Source organism: Ambystoma mexicanum, chromosome 7q, assembly GCF_040938575.1.
Source record: "Ambystoma mexicanum isolate Mex_15411 chromosome 7q, UKY_AmexF1_1, whole genome shotgun sequence".
Lineage (NCBI taxonomy): Eukaryota > Metazoa > Chordata > Amphibia > Caudata > Ambystomatidae > Ambystoma > Ambystoma mexicanum.
In genome coordinates this window covers 516,130,079-516,154,284 of record NC_090941.1, presented here as the reverse complement: position 1 = coordinate 516,154,284, position 24,206 = coordinate 516,130,079, and the positions used below count along the sequence as shown (strand labels likewise).

General features: G+C 44.3%; 1 protein-coding gene across 2 annotated transcripts in view; it reads left to right on the top strand.

Annotated features, from left to right (window-relative positions):
• The window catches only part of LRCH1 (leucine rich repeats and calponin homology domain containing 1), a 1,427,405-nt gene extending 1,403,539 nt beyond the window's left edge, over positions 1-23,866 (top strand). For both annotated transcript variants that reach the window (XM_069640111.1, XM_069640112.1), the window contains one exon: positions 17,010-23,866. In XM_069640111.1, coding sequence (XP_069496212.1) covers positions 17,010-17,123 — 114 coding nt within the window. In that variant the 3' untranslated portion in view covers positions 17,124-23,866. The remainder of the gene's footprint in view (positions 1-17,009) is intronic.
• Positions 23,867-24,206: the final 340 nt, after the last annotated feature.

The following is a 24,206-nucleotide window of genomic DNA, read 5'->3' as shown; positions in this document are numbered from 1 at the left end:
ACAGGCTATATATATATATATATATATATATATATATATATATATATATATATATATATATATATAATATCAGACACTATTTAGCCAGCCTATGGAAAACAAGACTGGCAATCAGTAACTTTAATTGGTGAGTCAGCATAGTGTATTATTAATATAGGATAATTTGGTAACAGTATACTAATAATGATATTGTGATGGTACTAAATGGACTATAGTCAGTTACACCTGAGTAGAATATACACTCTCGCACTAAATCACCTAACAGAACACCACATCATGTGCTGGAACTTTTTCATGATCACCAGTAAAGGCAGATAATCTTGTAAGGAGGCCCCAACTACATGGTGAAAGGGCTTCTGGGCACTGTACTAGATGGCACATGTATGGTTCACTAAAAATCCACTTGCAATAACAGTGAATTGACATCCCTTGGATGACTAGCAAAATGTATTTAATTCTTTTTTCTTCCCTTGCATTTTATCTTTGTACAAATTCTTTGTTGTATTTTTGTTATTTAAAGTGATTACTGAAAATTGATCTTGAAATTGATGTTGTTTTCCATTCAAAATGATAATTTATACTTCTAATTGATCTCATCTCCCCCTGATACCTACCTACAACGTCAGGTATTATATTTTCTGGTGAACCTGGTGGATCTTACTACCAATTGTGTATTGGTTTATGGGACTGATTGAATGATGACCAAATTAATGATGCTGGATGTATTACTGACTTTTCATGTTTATTTTTAATTACTAATGTATAGTGTTGAAAAAGACCACAAAAGGTTGAAACACGTGTTGGCTGAGTTACGACACAGTATTGTTTTGTTAGCACAGAAAAATTATTATTGATTGATTGGTTATATCAAAATTAAATCAAACTTGCTGGGATCAGTGCACTGAATTTGGTATGATCATAATGTCATATTACCACAAAGATGCTTCTTAGTATCCCAGAAAGGTTATCCCCTCTCTGTCATGTAGCTGGAGTCACTTTTGACCCCACTCCTGCAATTACAAAATTGAAGTTGCCTTTGTTTGCCTCAAAGACCTGAGGGGTCACTTGACTGTCCCTCTTTGTGCGTGGTAGGAAGTTAGCATATTTGGCCACATGATGTATTTATGCCAGGTACGGGAGCTGTAGCCAGCCTAAAACCAGTTCTGATTGGCATATGCAGATGCCGGTCTGCGATATTGTGGGTTCCCTTCCTTTGTGTGTGCCTGGGCATGCTTGGAGGGATGGCCAGGCAGCTGGCTGCTCCTTTTTGAGTTATACACTGAGTGATCTGGGCATCTTCTTTTCATTCCCCCTCCCCCCCTCAGGAGATTTTCTGAGCAAGCATTGTGAATCTCCCAAGGGGGGAAAAGAAACCATTTGCACCCCGCAGCTTAGCTCAGGTCTATTATGGCTCCGGCTGGTGAGCCGTTACAGGCCATGTTCGTCGGGCATGAACCCCATATTATCTCATTTTGTATTTGTGAAAAGTGTGTACTGTACCGGTTAACCACCCCACTCACCGCCTAAAGATTACACTTGGGTCACAGCCACACCACAGTTTAGAGAACCAGGTGAAAATTGAGGGAATCCTTGAAGTAAGGAAGACATACCTAAATACTCTGGGTTTAAAGATAGTCTGCTGAACTAGCTGGGCCAGTAGAAAAGGATTTTGGCATTAGTGCTGCCTTCTTCTCATAAGCAATTGTCCTTCTGTAGAGAGCAAGGTAAAAACAATGCTGTCCGACAAGTACTTTCTGCATTAGCCTCACACAGAAAGATGAGTTCTAAGTAGAGTTGGAGGTATTCCAGGAGTTGACATACATTTCAGAACATGGGCTCGTCACCTACTCAAGGCTTCCAATCATTGAAAGAAACTGTTAGATATCTGATCTGTTTTAAACATCAGGCATCCAATTATGCCCCATCAATGTTCGTCTTGGATTCCACCATCACAGAGTTGGGGAGGAATGTCAAATGGAATCTTTAGAAACTTGAGACTGTGGCCAAAAACCACCATCTCTAACATTCATTGGTGTGTGGTAATTTCCTGTGGTTGGAAAAATAATACAATTAATCCTGTCTCATACTGGGTTGACATCAGGCAGAGTTTACACAATCAGTAATTGCTTTGTTGGTATTTTGCTGGAGCAGTCCTGTGCAATCCCTGAACACAAGCTTGTCTCTCACTGTTGAGCCCTTGATTGTCCCTTAACACGCACTGAACATCAGTACAGTCTGCACTGAACACAGCACCCCACAAGGCATCAGCATAGACAAACATCAGTGCTGAATGGAGTGGGTGGAAGTTGTACCAGCGACCTGGTTGCAGAGCAATGGAGGTCGCACCCAGAGTGGCACTAGTGGGGGATATTCTCCCTCCTAAGCACCTTTCTCTGGGCAGAATGTGACTTAGAATCTGGGTCTGTTCTACAAGCTGCAAGCCTTAATTGAAGACAGAGGGCTTCTCTCGCGAAGCCGAGAGAGGAACTCAATATGGAATTCTAGGTTTCATTTTTAGACAATAGGCATCCGAGTATGGTGGTATGTGACCAAAAAGGAATTAGCATTCCCGCTACCCGATATCCTGGTATTACCTAGATATTGCGGGCGACTGGAATGCCGGTAACACCCCCATTCCATGGAGTCCATGGAGGGGATTGCCACAACTACTGCCACTGGTAATATCAGTAGCATTTCTTCACACCTGCAGGTAGATCTGTGGCCCCCACCGGCAAACTAGTGTTCCCCCAGGCCGGAGGAAATGCTGGTGCCGAAATTACCAGCAATTTTACCAGTACTTTTTCCAGATCGGGGAAAATGTAATGAGCCCCGATGTCTTCAAGCTGAACTGCCATGCCCTAGATGCAGGCAGGAGAGATGCATTGAGTGCCTATGCTCACTAAAAATCTTTACACCACACTAGACACAGAGACTTGAATAGGCCCAAACCTTTAACTGCTAGCTATGCTCTTCCATACCGGAGAGGACATCATTACTTGCAAATAAATGTAATCACAAAAAGGGGCGTGGCTACATGGCCGCGTGAGTGGACGTGTTCCTGGACGGCTCCCGCCGATCCGCCATTGATCCTTGGATACGAACGTGCTTCACCTCTGCCACATGAGCCTGCTGCACACCTATGGATGCATGAACGCCGGGGGCACGAATTGAGTGCAATGAGGACACAATCCGCGGTGTGACCGGCGTGGGATGGATGCTGGAAGATTTGGCGAGTCCGAGTCTCGGGGCTGAACAAAATGGCAGACGGTGAACAAAGGGTCATATAAACTGACCACTGGATCGCAGGGAGAGGTGGCAGGCGAGGCGCAGCGGAGACCGAGCCTGGCGTGTGTGCCAGCGAAGGAGGGCCTTTGAGGACGGGATGAGACTCTGCCGGGCCGTGATGAAGGCGCCGGGGCCCATGGAGCGTAGAGGTACGGTATGAGCCCGCAGGTGGCACTATACAGCCTGGAGACACCCCTGGTGCGGCCCGGCCGGGCCCTAACATAAATAGCAGCCTAAAACTCTACTAAGCCCGGGGGCTGCAAGTTGTGGGGCTCGCCCGCACTCCTTTGCCACAACACGATGACCAATAAACCTTTAAGAACAAAGGGCAAGCAACCCACGCTCGACGAATACGCTAGATCACCGGGTGCTGAAGGAGCCAGGAGCAAAGACAAAACCGCCATCGGGGGCACAGCCACCATGGGCACGAACCAGGAGAATCTTGCTGCGATTGCTGATCTGAAAGTGGCCTGGGAGACCAAACTGGGCCTGGCCATGACCGAATTGGAAGCGGCACTAGAGCTCAAATTTGGAGCGGTGCAAGAGGAGGTGAATCTTCTCAGACAAGATGTCCGGTCATTGGCGGAACGCACAGGGAACTTAGAAAAAGAACACAGCGGACTGCGCAACCCATAAATAGGAACTTCACGCCCTAGTACAACGTGTGGGGAATCTGGAAAGTAGGGCGGAGGAGGCAGAAGGACGCGCCCGAAGGAATAATATCCGCATTGTTGGACTGCCGGAGGGAGCTGAGGGACCGAACCCCGTGGAATACATTGAATCCATGCTGCTGCAGGAGATAACCAGTGGTGTGTTGACCCAGGGGTTTGCTGTTGAGAGGGCGCACAGGGCCCTGATGAGGAGGCTGCCGCCGGGGACCCCTCCTACGCCGGTGATTGCCAAGATCTTGAACTACCGGGACTGCGAAAAGATTCTCAAACACTTTCAGAAGGGAGGAACAATACAAAGGGGGTCGGCACACATCACTGCATACCTCGATTACACCTTTCAGGTGCAGCGCAGACGCATGAACTTTGGGACTGTGAAGAGAAGATTGCGTGAATCAGGCCACAAGTACATGCGGATCTACCTGGCAAAATTGAAGGTGTACCACAAGAACAGAACTTTGTTTTTCGAGACCCCGGAGGATGCTATGGGATGGCTGGACATGCAGACCTGCACCCAAGAACCGGATATCCAGACAGGAGAAGGAGAAGAAAAATAACAGAAATCTGGGGCACCCAGGGTGTCACAGCCAAGGACAATGGGGCTGGAATATAGTTTGAGACACAGCCTACGGGCGGGTGTTGCTTGGGCCATACATGTAGGATCCGTTGGCACCGAGAAACTTTGATATTAGAGCGGGAGCCCTACAGAGCCTGCCCTCATACCCCCACAACGAGAAGTCTAGTTAGGTCACTGGTAGTCCGGTGACACCCTGCCGGGTTCCTGGCCTCAGCATTCTGAGGCAGGATCAAACGCGGGGGAGCCTGAGATCCAGGGATGGAGCTGGGCACGTGTTGGAGTTGGGCGGGGTGGGGTGAGGGAAGGGGTTGTGTGCAGTGGTTTAAAGTTGGGAAATGGGGGAGGGGGGAATTGTTGGAAATGGGAAGGGAACAAGCCAAATTTTGTGTCACTTCAGACAGGAGGGAAACTGGGAGGGGAGGCGGGATACTTCATAAATGGCGTCGGATAGCCTTAGAGTGGTTACTTGGAATGTGAGGGGCCTCAATAGCTATCTGAAGCGTAACAAAGTGATGATGTACCTGAGAAGGATGAGGATTGATATAGCACTGTTACAGGAAACCCATCTTACTAGGGAGAAACTGGAGGTGGTGAGGAGAAAGTGGAGGGGGAGCGTTACGGGAGCCACATACTCAGCTTACGCAAGGGGTGTTCTCATACGGGTGGCACCGCATGTACCATTTCAATTGATTCTATCCACGGGGGGCCCGGAAGGTAGGGTGATAGTAGTGCGGGGGATGCTGGAAAACCGAGAGGTGAGCATTATAAACTTATACACCCCTAAATAAGATGCAGCGGCCAATTTTAGGACTCTATATGGGAAAACTAGCCCCCTGCTGGGTGGCACGATCCTGTGGTGAGGGGACTTCAACTGTACATGGAACCCTAAATTGGATAGATCAGATGGTAAACTATACAAACCCACCACGGCCGCAAAGGCGTTACAGGCCCTGTTGAGAGATTTTGGTCTTGAAGACGTTTGGAGGCAGCTGCATCCAGCGGACAGGCAGTACACTCACTACGCGGCACCTCATGATCTGCACACAAGGCTGGATTATGTGGTTGCTACGGCTGGGTTAGTAGGAGAAATGTTGAGCGCGGAATATAAGGCCAGAGTGCTTTCGGACCACTACCCCTTAATCCTGGTGTGGCGACACCAACCCCCTATAGCGCGAATCCCAACGTGGAAGCTCAAAGATGAGGCCCTACAGGACTCGGGATTCCGGGAGGACCTACGTGAGGCGATCACCGAGTACTTCGATATTAATACTGGTAGCGTCCAATCTGAGAGAACCGTATCGGAGGCATTCAAAGTTGTAGTGCGGGGCGTAGCTATATCAAAATCAAGAGGGCTCTAGTTGAACTACAAGAAATATGTCAAGACAGCATGCAGGGGGAGACAAGCTGGGCAGATTGGTGGCCTGGTTATATAAACGTGAAACATCATAACCAGTGATCAGGGAAATTAGGGGGGACGAAGGCCAGATTTGGGATACCCAAGAGGGAGTAAACGAAGAGTTCCTTAGATGATATAAGCACCTTTATGAGGACTTAGGAGAAGATAAGGACCAAGAGATCCATTACACATTAGAAGACGTAGGCTTGCCCACGTTAGACGATCTGGAACGGGCAGACCTGGATGCTCCAATAGCCTCAGACGAACTAGAGATAGTGATCCAGCACCTGCCCACACGCAAAGCTCCGGGGTCGGACGGGCTCCCCAGCGAATTCTATAAAACATATAAACAAGAGCTGCTCCCCCCGCTGCTGGCAATGCTTAATGAGGCGTTTGAGTGTGGTAGGTTGCCGGAGTCCCTACGGGAGGCGGTAATCATCCCGCTCTTGAAACCAGGTAAGCCAAGCACAGACTGTGGGTCCTATAGACCCCTATTGATGCTTAAACACGGCAGTACTGGCAAACAGGCTTAAGCGAGTCATCGGGAGACTGATACAAAAGACCAAACAGGCTACCTACCTGGTAGGAATATAACTGACAACCATAGGAGACTCCACCATATTATTGACCAAACAGAGCAGGACCCTGGCGAATCGGCAATCGTTTCGCTGGATGCGGTTAAGGCCTTCGACTCAATGAGATGGCCCTGGCTGCTTGCAACTCTTAGATAATATGGAATGGGGCCGGGGTACCTAAGGTGGGTTAAAATGCTATACAGTTCCCCAATTGCAAGGGTCAAAACGGGTGCTACCATCTCGGATAAATGGAAACTTAGCAGGGGCACTATACAAGGCTGCCCTTGGTCGCCTATGCTATATATCCTAGCGTTGGAGCCATTGGCAGTATGCCTCAGACAACAATATGAGGAGATAGGGTTCCACACGGCGGGAGGCTCCCATCTTATATCTCTGTATGCCAATGACATACTTTTATATATACGCTTCCCAGAGGAGAACCTACAATATGCCCTGGAGGTGATGGAGCGATACGCCACCCTCTCGGGCATAGCAGTGAACCCCAAGAAATCAAGTTTGTTTCCCCTGGGGCGATATAGAAGTGTCCCACGAGAAGCCTACCGGTATTGCCAATACCCTGGCGAACCGAGACGTTCCGATACCTGGGCATTGATACCTGGGCATTGACATTTACCACATGACAGGAGAAGAACACAAACACAATACGGAAAAGGCAGTTGAAGGTATTAAGAATAGCATGGGATTTTGGTCCAGACTACCCCTGGCCATGATGGGGAGAGCTGCCCTGATTAAAATGGTAGTCCGGCCCAGACTGTTGCACTTCTTCGTAAACATCCCACATGTGATCCCCAAGCGCTTCTTTTCCAGACTCCACAGCTTGTGCAGGGGGTTTATATGGCACAATTCCAGGAATAGAGTGGCTCTCTGGAAACTACAAAACTCGTGCGACAAGGGTGGTATAAACCTGCCGAATTTTGAGTTGTATTACTTGGCGGGACAGCTGCAATAGCTGGCCAGGTGGTTGTCTGAGGAGGAAACGGCTGAAGCTAGGCTGTTATGTAAGGATCTTGCTCCCCACTTCCTTAGAGAGACCGTGTGGTTGCCTAAGGCGAAGATACTGGGAACGGCGAGGCTGCTGGTGCTTGGCTGGGAGGTGTAGTATAGAGCATGGCGGACCATGGGATGCCCGGCCCCGCACTCCATGCAGGTACCGCTAGTGGCACTATTTGGAGAGGACTCCCAAATGATAAAAGGGGTCCGTAAATGCTGGGAACCGATGGGCCTGGCTACTCTTGTGGACATATGGCAGGAGGGGGAGGCACTGGATTTTCAGAGGCTAATAGTGGACACCGGAGTGAACAAGGGCCAACATATTGTCTATTCCAGAATTATCAGATAGGTGCGAGAAAGGTGGCCTGCGGTAGTGCTAGCGGAACAACCTGATGCTACCATTGAGACGATGTGTGACATCTCGGAGGGTGGGCATGAAATATCCCGCATATATGAGCTACTGGGAACCAGGGCGGGGAAGGAGTTGTTCCAACTGAGGCGAGATTGGGAAGAAGAGGTGGGAGACCCATGTCGGATGGGCAATAGGACAGAGCCCATAAGTATCATAAGAAGGTGCCCCGAAACGCGAGGCTCCAGCAGATCCAATTATATATCACTCATAGAGCATATTTGACCCCCAGCAAAATTGCCACGTTTGGTAGCCCGACGATACAGAAATGCCCTAGGTGCAGGGAGGAGGAGGCTGGGATGCTACATATGTTTTGGGCTTGCCCGGAGGTGGGGAGGTTTTGGACCGAACTGAAAATGCGCTTGGCAGAGAAAGGGATTATGGTAGAGGTGGAGTCAGCTTGGGGGCTTTCCCAGAGCACGCAACCTGAGGCACATTAGCAAGATGAAGGACCTGGCCTACATCTTGGCCAAAAGGATTGCAATTTGCTGGAAAGCAGCCTGTAGGTCTAGAATAGAGATGTGGTGGGCTGACCTCATGAAGTGGGCAGAGGCAGAAATGGCTGCCTGGTACGAGGCAGTCAGCACGGGGGGGTAGGCAGGAGTTGGGAACCCTAATAGCATGGAGACAATTGGTGGCCTCGATGGCGGGTCCCTCCCAGGCCGACCATAGTTATGATGGCACGGAAGAGACAAAGGTAACGGATACGTCTGAAGATGAACAGGCTGCTGATATGGACACAGGGGCTCGAGTTAATGGGGCGGGAGGGGGAAGGACAGAAGAGTGTACTCTGTAATGTAATGTTGTAAAACTTAAACATGAAAGTCCTAACTGTTTGTAATGTTTGGTGTGTTGTTCAAAATAATAAAAAATGTTTTTTAAAAAAATAAAAAAAATGTAATCACAAAAGAGCAATAACTGAATATGCTGGTACTCGTGCTGGCAGGGCTGTGACCAAACAGTCAAAGTGCATCATTCTCTGCATCTCAGAATGCTACGATCTGGCTGGGAAGGATGTTCCTGAAGGGCTCAGAGTTCATTCTAGCAGGGGAATGGCTGCCACCTCTGCCCTGCATCTTTGCACACGTTTCTGATGCATTACTGCTTGGATTCCCCTGCTGACCAGGATGCCTGTTTTGGTCAGGCAGTCCTCTATAGTTTTTTGGTTTAGTTGGTGTCCTTGCTTCCTCCTCCAGATTTACATACTGCTTTGGGAGTGTATCATAGATGAGGAATATCCATTAGAAGAGCAAATTACTTACTTCTCAGTAATGTTCTTTCTGATGGATGGTCCTCCCACGGATTCCTCATCGCCCTCCCTGCCTACCTCTTTTAGCAGAAAGGTAGTAAACAATCGGTTCTTTGGTCCCTGCATGTCAGAGTGCTAGGGAAAAAGGATGAAACTGGGGTCACGGGGCGCAGCGCCTCAATATATACTGGCCCTGATGTCATGGTCTGGCCTTGTTTTTTGGGCTCCTCTGTCCATAAATCTCCACTGGGGCTTGATGGGGCAATGGCTTGTTGGTGGTTTCCAGTGATGTGTCCTTTTCTTGCTTTCAGCAGGTCCTACTGGGTATTACACATTTCCTGTAGAAAGAGAGCCTGCAATTTATCCATGGGAGAGTGATGTGGGCTTCCCATGGCTATCTTTCCTGGGGCTTGGGAAGCACCTCTGTGGATTGCCCATCTCTGCCCCAGGTTCTCCCGTCCCTGGGACTGTGAGTGTGGTTTTTATGGGTTGGTCAATGTTTTTATTTAGCAAATGAGAGATTCTGGAAGTTGTGTCCTTACCTTCCTTCTCTATAGAAACACCCTGGACCGCCTGGACGGATTAGTATTCCCCTGTGGTCTGTTGGCTTTCTCAGGCATTGCTTGGGGTTCGTCATGGTGGCCTCTCATGTGTATCCCCCTAGTTGGCTTATCTCGATGCAGACAAATTTAAGTAGAAGACAGAGCTTTCAATACAGGTGCTGATCTTAAAACATATAAAAGGAGAGGAGGACCAAACACATCTAAAAAACTATAACATTAATTTTAATAGTGGGTCAGATAGTTAAAATACATGATTAAATTCTGTGGTCCACAATACAACACTTTACAACACTATACAAAAAACATAGGAATAACATAATTAGCAGTCAATGCTAATTTGCACCAAGATCAGAAAAAAGCAGGGCACATCCAAGACAACCTGTTGTGTACCAGATTCCATTAGGATTATTATATCATATTCTCACTTCTCTGTTTTAAATCCAGAGAGCTATCTCAACATGTTTCTGTTCACAAACATAATTAATGAACATTCATCAGGAGAAAAACAAAAATGTACACAAAATAACCTAGTTCCTATAGAGTCACAGACTTGATCTGGGTCAGTCTCATAGCACCTTAGATGGTGCTTGTGGGGGCTTCCAACTTTGAGTAGGTTGGGATAGGAGGATGGATCAGTCCTGCCATGGTGGAAAATAGGCAGGTCAACACCGATGTCTCAACGGTGGTGCAGGGAGGCTCACCGAAACAAGGACCAGTGTATCCTTTCGACGAGCCAGAAAGTGCTCGGAGAGCTTCAAAACAAGAGGATCTGTAGCTATTAACAGCCAACGTGTGTTGAGGAGCAAGTTGCCACGGGGTAAAAGTCCAGGTGTGCTATTAGGGTGTCCAAGTAGAGGGTCACTCGCTCTCAGAAGAGGAAAAATCGTCTTCGCAGTGCGATGGTGTGAGATCGTCAGCGCTACTGAAGGGACGCTGTCAGGCTGCAGGAGTGCTTCATCATGGTACGCGTGTTACTTTATGCAGATGATGCTGCCATCATTTCGAAGACACCAGTGGGCCTCAAAATGGCGTTTGCCATTTTTTCAGCAAAATGCGAGGAGAAAGGTCTCACTATTAACATCTCTAAAAACCAAAGTCATGTCATGTAATACAACTAAAAGGAAGGGACACCCTATAACGCACAAGGGAGATTCAATAGAGCGTATCCATAATTTTGACTACTCCGGTGTACGTTTTTTCAGCAAGGGGACATGGATTCCCCGAACTATCAAAAGCAGTCATTTTACATAGAATAGAGGGGGGGACTTTGTCTTTCTCCAGTCGCTACAGGGGACAAATCATAGCCACAAGCATGGAAATATATAGAGCCCATGTAACATCGACTGTATTGAATGGAGCAGAAACTTGGGGTCACAGTAATATGAAAGGACTAATCACAGTCATTTGTATTCCTGAAAAAGGTACCAGCATTACCCAATGGCGCCCCTAACATAATGATACATATGGTATTCGATCTGAATATGCTGGGAAAATAAAGCCAGTTTTGTACTGGCTTCGCAGAATAACCCACCTGAATTAAGTGTCTACAAGCCATTGTAGGGTTATTAAGCTCCCGCAGAGGAACAGTATAGGCTTGGACTAAACACATCTGTCATATCCTACATGCCATGGGTTAGGAATGTTTATGGGAAAATCCTGAGAGCATAGACTGCACATATATGCAGAAGGTCAAGGATGCATACCATGAATGGGTCTTCATAGACAGGCTCAGAAAGGGCAAACCATACTCTGTTTGACAACTACATGTTGGTTAAACATGAGTTTGTTAGTACCGTATTTGTCATCATTGGACATTTTTTACACAGAGATCTTTGTATCTAAAGCTGTGTCTGAGTATTCCCTGTTGCATACCACACTAAGGACTGGAAAGTCAATACCAGCATAGTATGTACATTATGTTAACATCATACTGAAGACATAAAGCATTTCCTGTTCCTGTGCCCAATACTGGCAAATCCAAGAAGAAATTGGCTATTCCCTGTAATTAAGAAATATAAGTACCATGAAAGAGGCATATGAGCTGTGTAAAGACGCAACTAAGACGGATGTAGAATTGGCCGTAGCTTATTATCTTGAGGCAGCATGGAAACCTAGAGCAATACAAAACAATCAACAGCATGGCCAATTTATAAAAACCCATAATTGAGAATTTAACATGCAGGACTCTACGATCAAGAAGGGTGTTTTATTGTTAATGACTTGAATGTAAATTTGAATCCCAATTCTAACTCCTAAAGTATGTACACTGTATTTTTGTTATCATCTTTGTGTTGCTCTGTTTATTATTTATATTTCATGTCTCTGTTATGGATTTGTCCGCATAGCAGTCCCAATCTAACAACCAATGCTATGCAGTAAAGTGGTCAAGGAGAAAGACGTTGGATGGTTAGAGGTCGAGTGTCAATTATTATAAAAAAGCACTAACAAAAGAAAATATTTGTAAACATGAAATAAAGCATGCAGCAGAGATCAAATGAAATAATTAAGGTTTTTGGACATGGACAAATAGCTAGTTCTAAGGCATGCCCTTTCCCAGGAGAGCGGTTTAATAATTGTGGCCTAAACCTGGTATAATTAATTTGCAGGGATATTAGCTATTAAAAGGAAAGGGTTACAACAGTACAACAAGACTGTCTTTGAAGAAACCCTTTTGAAAAATGCATATTGGAACCCAGGAGCACAAAATGCAAGAAACTATATTTCAGGTCCCAGTTCTTACTTCCTTCAGGAGCTGACGATAGCCCCACAGACTCCCTTGGTGTGCTCACTCTGCAATCATCAAACGTAAAAATTGCAGTGTTAACAACCCGGGGGGCGGTTGTAGGGGGAGTGGATAAAAAAATACACCAGGTACTTCTTGCCGCCCTCAGAAACCTTGAAATTGGTTTTGGACGACTTGCTCAGATCTGTGGGAAAACACACAATTGTTACATATTATCCCAACTGCTCTTCTGATCGATCTGGTGACTTACAATTATTCTCCAGTTTACCTGAAAGCCTTTGTCTGCAGCTGAAAGGCTATAGGATGTTATGTTCCTTATCCTCTGTTCTTCTCTTCCCCTACTGACTTCTAAGGTCCTTGTCTCCTTGTAACTAAAAACCTTCCTTATGGCGGTTTGTGCTCGAATTTCATCTCTCTCAGAAGATCCATCTTCTTGTGTTTTTCCCACGCCTCCTCCCTCTAAGTAGGAGGAAAGTTTCCATTGGCTGGATGCGAGCAGTTTAGGAGTAAATGAGAGATTCTTTTGAAAGCAGCTTTTGCAACACCCGAAGAGCTTTCCAAATTCTGCCCTAAGAAACCATTTAGCATACAGTTCAATATTTGTAAGAGCCTAAAATCCTCCTGCCAGAAACTCTGCTAAGAGATTTTTCACCGCAAAAATCCATTTAATCGATCAAGGGCGGAAAGTACATTTGTCACTTTCTGTTTCCACCCTTTTCCTTAAATCTCTTCAGGAGCACCTTTGACCTTTCGCACCTGCTACGCCCAGACACGTAAGGCAATTAAATTAAGTGATTTAAAAGGAAACCATTGGAGGGCGCAAAACGTGTGAACATGGATGTTTTTTGCAAACTGGATATTCTTGCATGGACAGACGCATGCAACCATGCATCTGGCTGCTTAGCAGGCCCCAGGATGATAACGGTTTTCCTTGACCTGCTGTTAGAAGGTGGCTCTTAATCATGTCAAAAATGTAAGGAAGGTGAGCAATACGAGTCTGTGCAGCTGCTATCTGCGGATGATTTAGAACACTGTTTTTGTGCTAATTTGTTCTTCTTAGAAACAATTGAGGAACCAAAAGTTACGTTCAAACTTAAGAGCTGAAGGCAAATGGTCTTCCGAAGAGGCCATGGCCGTCCTCTTGGGAGACAATGATGCTAACATTGCCAAGAATGTGGGATATTTTGGTAGTTGCAGTTTGGAAATGCAAGTGAGCATATCATATGGGTCACCCTACCTTGCAATATCATACATTTTCCTTGTGTTGATTAGGAGGACATTTCAATTACTGTGCTTTTTTTTTTTTTTCTTCATTAGATATGCCTATCTATTCGGGGGTGGGGGGCGGGGGTCTTGATGCACATATTCGTCGTCTTTCTTCTAAGTGAATTCTATTCAATATTGTGTTTTAAATGTTTTTTTACTGTATTATGTAAGTACTGATACATGAATTAATAAATTATCCATGTGACGGCTCTTGGCTATAGTGGGTCTCAGATAGAGACTCCTTGCTCCCTTCCTGCCTTGAAGCGTTTTGAAGCACTTCACTTGTGTACAAGCGCTGTACAAATAAACAATTAGAATTACATCACAAAGAATGACCAGCTCTTTGTGAGTTACACTGGTGCCAGTGCAGGCTGGGCTGTTACTAAATGGGCCGTGTCCAGATGGATTGTCCTATGTTTTTCTGAATGTTAATCTGGCTGGGAAGAATGCGCTTCATAGGCTCTGGCGCGGTGGGCAGCCACCTCTGCTTTACAGGCAGGGTGGGGATGTGGGGTATCCCTGTGTTCGGGCAGCATGGACTTCACTACACATGATCGCCAAGCATTACTGTCTGGATTCCCTGTCAGGTCAAGGCACTTTGTGATTTGGGGAGTGGTCCTCCAAAGTTTTCTGGTGTAGATGACGGTTTCCCACTCTTCTCCCTCCTCCAGATTTCTATACTGTTAAAGCACTCTATCTAAAATGAGGACTCTCTGGGAGGATGGAATCTGTTGGAGGGGCAAATTACTTCCCTCTCTGGAATGTTCTTTCTGATGGATTATTCCTTCCTCTCTCATATTCCTCATTGCCCTCCCTAGCCCGCACCTCTTCCAGTATAGCTTGAATACCTCCCACTGGTCATTGGGCCCTTCGCTGCTGAGGGGAAAAAGGAGGAACGGACATCTTGGGCTACGGCGGATCCATATATACTTGCTCCGATACCACTGCCCGACCCTCCGGTGGCTGAAAATGTTACAGAAAACGGCTGGCACTGGAGTGGGTAGATCTAAGACGAGGAAACTGGGGGTGGAGGGCGCTAATTCATCAGATAAAACATCACCCAGAGGTAATTAATTTGTTCTCACTTTTCCCTTTTCGTTGTGCCTTGTTTGGTTTCTTTAGGAAAACAGAGCTGTCCTGTGCACACCGTATCCCTTTTGATTTATATCAATGCTATTGATAAGTTCAGTCCTATGGTCCATTTTGTATATGCATCTATTTTGCACGCCTCATTGCGTGGGTCTATCACTCTCTGCAAAGGTGATTGAATTTTACTGAATGCCCCCGCCTCCCTGTTCCCCACTGGTTCTCTGGGGGTGGGAGGGGACACCCTCAGAATCCATGCCATTCCACCCATCCCCTACCCCATCCTCCATCTGTTTTTCCATTCCCCAGTTGGCACCCCCTCCCTGATGTGCCCCTTCCTGCTCCCCACATACCTCTCATCTTCCTTTCTATCCAGCCATTTGTTTATTCTGAGTAATGTCTGAGTAATGTATTAAGAGGATTGCTGTACAGGTTTTCCACTCTTCCATCAACATGCCTTACAATTCAAAGTACTTAATTGCTGTTGGTAAATTGAATAGTTCTTTTAGTATGTGCTTGCTGCCTCAAGACATACATCATTAGGTAGTTCCCACTATTCTTTGCGCTTCCTGAGCTCTCCATCTTTCCTTTCACCTATAGATCCCCCCCACCCACATTCCTTGCACCACTCAGCCTCAAATCTGATTCAAACCATTCTTCTAAGGAGTTTAAGTGCTTTACAATGGGAAGTTCATGGAAGTGTGCAAACCATATACAAACCCTTGAAATATGGCTAACCATTTTTATTATCAAAAAAGGGGTGCCTGATTAAAGTCTCAGGTCCTTCAGGCGTCATATACTGAGAACAAAGGGGATTGGACCTACAGGACAGGGAATAGCCACTTAGTACATTTATTTTTTCATAAATACCAATAAATGTTCATTTTTAGTTTCTGATGAATGTCGGTGTGATGAGAACACACAGACGGAACCATCAGAACAATAGATGGAGGACTTTTTGTAGAATTGTTCAAACCGAGTTAGACGTCTTTTATTTATGAGGCCAATAAATCTATATATGTCAGTAATTTACTATAAAAAAAGCAAAACATAGTATGAATGGTAGGAGTGAAACAAGTATGAGTGGAATTTATAAATATTGGATTATTGAAATGTTTTAGTATTGTTTATGAATTTATTATGCAAATAAAAAAGGTTTTAGAAACTAAAAATGAACATTTATTGGTATTTATGAAAAAATAAATGTACTAAGTGGCTATTCCCTGTCCTGTAGGTCAAATATGGCTAACCATGACAGAAATCGCTAATGTTATAGGGATAGTGTCCAAAAGCTGCAAATTTGAAGCAGTGCCTTCCTATGCTAAGATATTATGCGTCATATAATAACATGCATGTACAGGCCAGAGATAAAGTACAGAAAAACAGGTAAGTATTATTGGTTGGTGATCGATCCACAGCGTCATCCTTGATATACCTGAATGTGCCCGAATACATATAATGGTATCGTTAGGACTAACCATTGGATAAAGAATGTAGGCAAAGAGATGTACTTTACTAGTAATGCTAATAATGCCTGTACGAGTAGGGGGTTGGCTGAATCCCCACTAAAAACTGATTGCTGTTGAAATCTTTTTGTATGCGGCACATCTCATTTCACGAGAGCATCTGGCTGGCCTCAACGTAAGAAAAGCCACTTCTGTACTGTTCATATGTCAATGCGTTAATGGTTGTCCGATATATCATCTGAACAAAAGGATCTAAAGCAGGAAATAGTGCAATGAAAAGTTCTAGTACACGGGCACAAATCTTAAAAACAAAAAACAAGAGTTCAAGGAAGTAAATGGGTGGTCGACGGGTGTCTGCTACGGCATATTGGTAACTCCACAACTAAGCGTATGGGAAAAGGGGATATACATACAGCTTGTTGGGGGAGCAGATGCAGTATTTAGGATCCTATTGTGTGTAGATATTTTTGTTGCAATATTTAATACTTTAGATCTTCTTGCATGCCTTATTTTAGATTTTTTTGAACAATACCATGCTTCTAGCAATAATAGATTGCTTTTTTCATGCCTTCGCAAGCTTCATGTGAATAAAGAAAATAAGTTTGAAACAAGTCTTGTTGGCAGAATAATAGGTATCTTGAGACAGCCATAGTCCTCCTTAACCGCAACGACCTACCACTGTGGCAGTAATTGATTTTTTGTGTCCTCCCTGCAGGAGAAACTCTGTCTGCCGCATCACATCCTAGAAGAAAAGGGCTTAGTCAAAGTGAGCATAACCGTTCACGCACTGCTCGACGAAACAGTAACGAAGCAGGCTCTGTTTATATGAAATTGCAACTTTCTGCCACTTTCGCCTGTCCCATCAAGACAGCCAGGAACCGTCTGTAGATTGACTGATGGACAACAAAATGCAAGATCCTTCGAGCGAGAATGACTAAGGTTCGGAGAAGATCATCATCTTTGGAGCTGACCGCGCTACTTCTGGAAACCAAGGAGATACATTGCAGTCCATATTTACAACATCCACAGGTGTTCCTGTGAGCTTGACTTACAAAGTGTTGAGCAGATAAAGAAGGTGCACTACCTATCGGTCAACTAGACTTCCCATTTGAAAGTTCCGATTTCGTCTTTTCAGTTGTAAAGCGTCGCAATGTGTGGACCATTGAGTAATTAGGATGTGATTCTCGGGTGTGGTGAAAACAAACATTGAAAGCATCTCTTCCAACGCACAAAAGTGAAAGGATTTTATTTTATTGAAAACGAAATATTTAAACAAGTAGAGAAACTTCTATCTGTGAAGACTATGGAACCTTGTATAAGTGTACAAAACAAATTTGACCCATTCTGCACAAAGGCAGTGGTCCGAGCCTACTCCCAGAAAGATGACATCAGTTATTCATAATTATTTTTTTAATGAAATGTATAGTAATAAGAATTACCATACTGTTGGAATCCTGTTCATTTGTACACCGATTAGAACCTGCCAAACTTCATGCTTTCAAACACTGTCATCAAAAATGCACAACACACACTAAAATTGGAAAAAGCTTGTGTGGGTAGCCAAGCAAGAGGTCCATTTGCGAATGGGACCCCATATGTTCATACCATGATCTCCAGGGGAGAAGTACTTGCATCGTTTAAGGCGGAGACCCTTTTTTTTTTTGTTTTACAAACTGCCAAATAAGAACTACGTACTCCTAACCTCTGAAGAAAGCCATCAATGATCTATGTTTACGCCCTGTGTGCACCTCGGTGCCTCTTTTAAAAACTAGGGGGCACTGTGCAGTATGATACCAAGATTAGCCATGTGTTTTGTCATTTTAAAACGAGTAGTGCGCTGATGATTGCACACCGGTGGCAGATCTCAAGAACAAAAGCCATATTTAGTGTTTCTTTGAATTCAACTCTATCCATGTATTTCAGTCAGTCTTTTAGAACTTCACCTTTGGTAAAGGAACTATGTACTAGATAAAAAGGGAGTTAGGGACTTTCTGTTCATTGAGCTAGCCACTTGATATTCTGAGTTCAGTAGTGAAAAATAACACAATTGTTTTATACTTTTGGAAAATGAAGCTTGGATGTTTTTCACCAGTACTTATTGGAGAATTGATAGATAAAATATTTAAGTATTATTTATTAGATGTTTTTCATCCTTTTGGATGCAAATTGTAAATTAGGGGGCTTCATTGAATTACTGCTTTCTCGTAGTTGCATATGTTTCTTTGAAATTTTAAATATCTTGCTTTCAAAACTAGAATGTATAGTTCTGTTTCTAGGCTTCAGTACTCTTACTTTTTTTGGGAGAAAACATGATGCAAAAAAATAGGCGATTTATTAATAGGAATAGTGTCTGAAGTGTCAATAGTTATTTTTTTTAAGTTTATGTGCTTTTGTAATTCATGCAGGTGCATTCCTTACACTTGTTCTCACATTCCGCTAGCCTTTATTTTCATCTGTAGGTTTAATTTCTTAACAGTTTTAAGCATGGTCATTTTATGTATATATCCAGAGATAATTGCCCTTTAGCTTTTAAATAAGAAAACTTGAAAATGTTATATGAACATGATGCTTCTCAATGACAAATATATATTTTTCTATGCAAAACCTATCCATTGTCCACCAAAACAATGCTGACAAGACCGATTTACATGAAATCTCAAACTTTGATTTTGCGGATTGCCTTGATGTGTTCAGCAGTGATATGCGCAGTGGAACAAAATAGTCCAACCAGGTAGAAGGAAATTCCATCCACTACGAAAGTAGTTCTCGGGCAGCCCAAAGGTTTGCTATTAAATATTTGTAAAGCATTGAAGGTAGCTTAGCAGAGGCCTTACTCATTGACTTGAGCACTATAATTTATGGAGCGCATGATTCGAATTGCAAATGCCTTTGTCTTCCCTGATCTTTTCTTGTATAAAGCCTAATTATTTAATAGGAAGTGGAGGTTAGCTTGCATATACTCCTCTTTTTTAGTTATTGCTGGGTCTTGTTCAATAAACCAAAGCATCAACAATCCAGAGTAGTAGGGGTGCAGTGGGCACTGGGCAGCACATCAGCTCAGTGCACGTGTAGTGCCATGATTAACATTACTTCAAGTATGCACAAATGTCAGGCAAATAATTATTTCAAGGGAGTAAGAACAAAAATGTAAAATATATGAATATTAGAAATACGCAGAGAAGGTTCAGCTAAAGGGAAGGGCGAGGAAAGTGTAAGGGGCATGGGTTAATACGTTTTTTTCCCAACAATTTGTCGAAATGAGTCATCATTTTTACTTCGAACCATGCACAGCCACTGACTGGAATCTGCCTGGGCGTCCCTCAGAGGTGCTAAAATGCTGCAATGTCAAACTGATTACATTGTGTTGCCGACAGGACTGTCGTTAGGCTCCTCGGAGTAGGGGAAGAAAGTAGAGACATGGCATTTAAGGACGACAGGTCCTGGTCTGAGCGACATCATTGGACTGATTAGGAGCCAGCTTCAAAAAGTGAAAAGCATGTTGAGGGTCCTGTCTGCCACTCCATTCAACTAATAGCTGCATTAACCAGCAGGCCCAATTTTCAAATTGAGACGAAAGCACATCTCTGCAGTGGAAGCTTATCCTGAGAGGTTTCTTTTTCTTGAAAGTGAGAGGTAAATTTACTAGCTATCAGTGGGCAGTAAGATAGCCCTTCCCTGGGATAGCCCTTCCCTGGGTGCACACTTTCCTCTCACCCCATAACCTAATGGAAATAAAAACTGTTTAATAGCACAAATAGTAAAGGGAGCTAGTGGAAGAGTCTCTTTTCTGTTTCCCCAATGGCTGGCGGAGGACTGGGCAGGGCACCAAGGGCTCAGGTGGTGGCAGTGAGGTGGCTCCAAGACCATGCGGCACAAGGCAATTGGCACACAGAGGGGAAGGAGGCAGATGAGTTTGTAATTTTAGGAGCTCCATGGGGTTACCTGCATGGACATGCAGTTGAAAAAAATCACAGTGGTAGGGTCTGCAGCTAGCCGCTGTCATGCAACTCGGGCTAACACTGCATAATAAAGGCCAGCTTTGTGGCTAGCTAATTGGCTGGCACCTCCCCCGTGAGTGGTTAATAATTGACTGAAATACTGGAATCAATGCATACTATAACAAATGCTGGTTTTCGCTGCTCCCTTATATCCTTGGAAAGAGCACTAAACGTGTCATTTATTCTAAATGTATTGAAAACATGCTTTAGAAACTGCTGGAAGATTTTTGCAAGAACCTTGCAATCGTGTACCATTTTTCTGAAGTTTGCAAGACTTTAAAATAACATTTATTTGAAGTTGAATACACAGCACAGTGCATTTTTTCATTTAATACAACCAGCGTCATGTAATACAATGAGGGGCAGGCTTGATAATTAAGGCCTTTTTTTGTGTTAAGTTGTACTGTGTAGTTTGCAGTGCGCTGCTTACACCCACTGCATTACACGCTTCCCATTCATGGCAATTACTGCCACCCTGTGTGAGCAATGCCATAATAAATGGAGAATGCCAGGGGTAACCGTATGTAGTAGGAAGGATAGTCGTAAGAGCAGAGTTGGTAGTCTTGCAAGTTAGGCTGCAAGGGTTTGAGACCATGAAGCTTTGGTTACACGATTTGGTGGTTTGAGAAGAGAGGAATCGCAAACGAGAGGGTTGCAGAAATAGACTCGCAAGATGGCAACAGGAGAGAAGGTTCACAAGTTTGTGTGCGTCTGTGTCAAGTTTCCCTTTCAAAATACCTCGAGCACAAACTAGAGCACTACATTATCAGCCGGAAATAGCAGCTAAATACCGACCTCTTGTCAAATACATCACACAACTAAAAGTATATGGACCGAGTGAGAGAACAGCATTTAACTTAAAAAAGCCAATCTTAAGGGATCAGATGGCACTGCAAGATCACTTCTCATGTAGCACCGCTTCGCCTCTCTCCCATACCCTTTCCTCCTACCTCCCCTCCATCATATACATTGATATTTTAAATTCTTTATTCATGCATTCTTTTTTTTTTTACCTCACTATTTTGAATCTCCTTGTTTTCTGGACATATGTGTGCGTGCAAACACTGCTTAAAGCGCCGCATTGCCTTTGCAGCACATATCACCTGTAGCCATTTCCCTATAGCCTAGACGTGACATAAGAAGTACTTCAAGTAAGAAGAACCTCCTCTCGAAAAACATTTGCCGGAACAGCAGACGTTTAGCAATGGAGAGCAGGCGTAAAAGGATGTCTTGGCCACCATGCACTTTTTCCATACCACCACCAGGCCACTGTGAGGACCCGAGTAAGGAGACAGGCACAGTTTGGATTGGTCCACAATGCTTTTATTTAAACAATAACGGGGGTGGGGGAAACACCTCACTATCCCTAACTCTGAGGGGTTTCCCCTGCCCCAGCAAAACTACTTAATGTGACAGTCGTCAGGATGTCAAAATAAATGTCTTCACTCCCATGTCCAAAACCTATTGTAACCCTCACACTCAAATATCACAAACTATTATCGGGAAAAATAAAGTATGGTTGGCTGCTTTCTTACAGCCTTGCTTTCCTTCTACGATTTTGGTTGTCCAACTACTTCCAATGTAAATCAAAGTGCCGCCACCCTTCTGTAATGCCAAGGGAACAATCCAAATCTCTGGTCTTTCCTGTGCCCTTTTATTGTAAATCGCAATAGATTCTTCTCCTATTTCGTCCACTCCTTAGGGAGTATAATTCCTCCCTCGTATTATGGGTTCTTATTAATATGGGGACAATCCTCATCCTTGGTCTTTACTTCCATTTGGTGTTCGCTTTTATTTCCACTGGTGTCTATGGAAGTTTCTCTTTATCACCCCCAGTCTAAACCTGTTATACTTATGCCCTCCTCTTTGTGTAGTTTGCTCCCACAGCCCTGTTCTACATGAACAATTGTTTGAGATTTCCTTGGGTCTGGGTAGTCTTTGATTTACTTTCTCCCAAATCCCTGTGTTGGTTCCCCAGGTTTCCTGGAAGACAAGGAAGAGGGGTGGGCCCGGACAGTTGTTTTCTCCTAACAAGGTCTCCTTCTCTCCAGAGACCCATCATGTGGTGTTTTTCCTGTTAGTCAACCACTTTTATAATAACTGGTATCTACCAATGTCTTCACTTCCGTGGCTTTCTCCCTGCTTACCAGTGCTTCTTACCTGGGCTCCCAGGGACTTTCCCGGAGTCGTCTGCACCAGTAGGGGAACCCGCCACCATTTCTCTTAGTCTTTTCATCCCTTACCAGTGCCCCGAGTATGGCGCCTCTACCCTCTGCTGTCACCGGCTCCCCGTTAGTTCCCGCAGATGCTCCTCGCACTGATGTCGGTCTGTCGATCCAATGTGGGGCTGTTGCTTATAACCCTTATTCATGTCGGTAACGTTCCGACCGTGGTTGGAGAAGCCGTACCTCTCCAGGCTCCTCCTCCTTATCCCACGGTGCCTTTCTGGGTTAGCGTTTTGAAGGTTTACTTGCGCTGTACGGCCCAATAAACTTTTTACTCTCCTGCTGCTACTGTAGTATTCATCAAGGTTCTCCTCACCTCCAGTCCTCTGCTCCATCTCCAACCACGAACACCTGTACTCCGTCCTTGTCTTTTTTATGTTAGTATTCTTAATCGTCATAAACATGGGACTAAAGTCCTGTCTTTGATATCCAGCTCTTCTTTCATCCGGGCGTAGCCTCCTCGTCTCAGTGTTACTATAGTCTACAAGTACAGGGTTTGCTTTTCAGAGGTACATATAACCATAGGGTATTTGCCCCATTTCTTCACAAGTTGTTGAGGGGACTTTTATTAGTTTCCTGGGTTTTGGTATGGGAGTGATGTTTCGCCTTGTTACAGGGACAAGATCTTCTGGTTCGTCACACCACACTCTCACAATATGCTACTCTGCCAAGTGGGCTTAAGTGTATTAAATGTGGCATCTTTCTCAAAGGCAAGCACATCTGTGCTGCAATCGATCTATGAATATGTAGTTAGACACCGGAATATTTGGCAGCTAGAGTATAATTCGCTATGTCACACACTGTGCACTTTAATGCTACATTTTTATGTATTTTAATATTGGATAGGGCTGTCGTCCTGTAGGTTGTCAAGCAACTTGAACACTGTTAGCCGAAGTGTTCAAGTCGGTGTACAGAATTTGAACAAAAAACATAGGAAATACTTAACATAAATATGAAAATCGATGGTTGCATCTTTATGCATAGATTGCAGCGTCTGGTATTTTTTGTACATGTATATATGTCAATTTGAAGCTTTGTAATCGTTGTTTTGACAGTCAATTCTTCATCAGAATGAAAACGATGCAAAATCCCCTTGACAGTGCCTCATTGTTTGCTTTAACTGGTTGTGTACTGCCAACGACTTTTAATCTTTTGTACTATGGCTTTTCTATGCATGCTCTACTGTTATTGCTACAATACATCATCGGAAATCTTTGTACCCTATTTATATGTACAATATAACAAGCATGGCTCACTAGCAGTACTGTCCTACAAAGTGTACATAATGTAAATAGAGAAATGCCACTACTTTATTTAACAACGATTAAACATTTAATTTGTACAAACCACTCACTGACTTGCTCTGTAATTGGATATTTAATCTTGGAATGGACCATCAAAACCAACTCTGGGAAACATCCTTATTCTTTCAGCTATTAACATGTATTTTTGAGTCGAGGCAAAGAAAGTAGGTAATTAAACTCCATTCATTTCTTCTTGAACACTGCATTAATGGAAATAATTTACTTGAGTTGGGGAGATCCCAAAACGTGATTCAGGAACCATTAAATTTAGCACAGTGTGAGAATCTAAGATGGCTGCCAGTGTGTGAAGACGTACTTTTGAGTCCTCCGCCTGGGTCTACCACAGCAATCCTCCGGGCTGTCAAGTTTAGAAGTATTCCTGCGT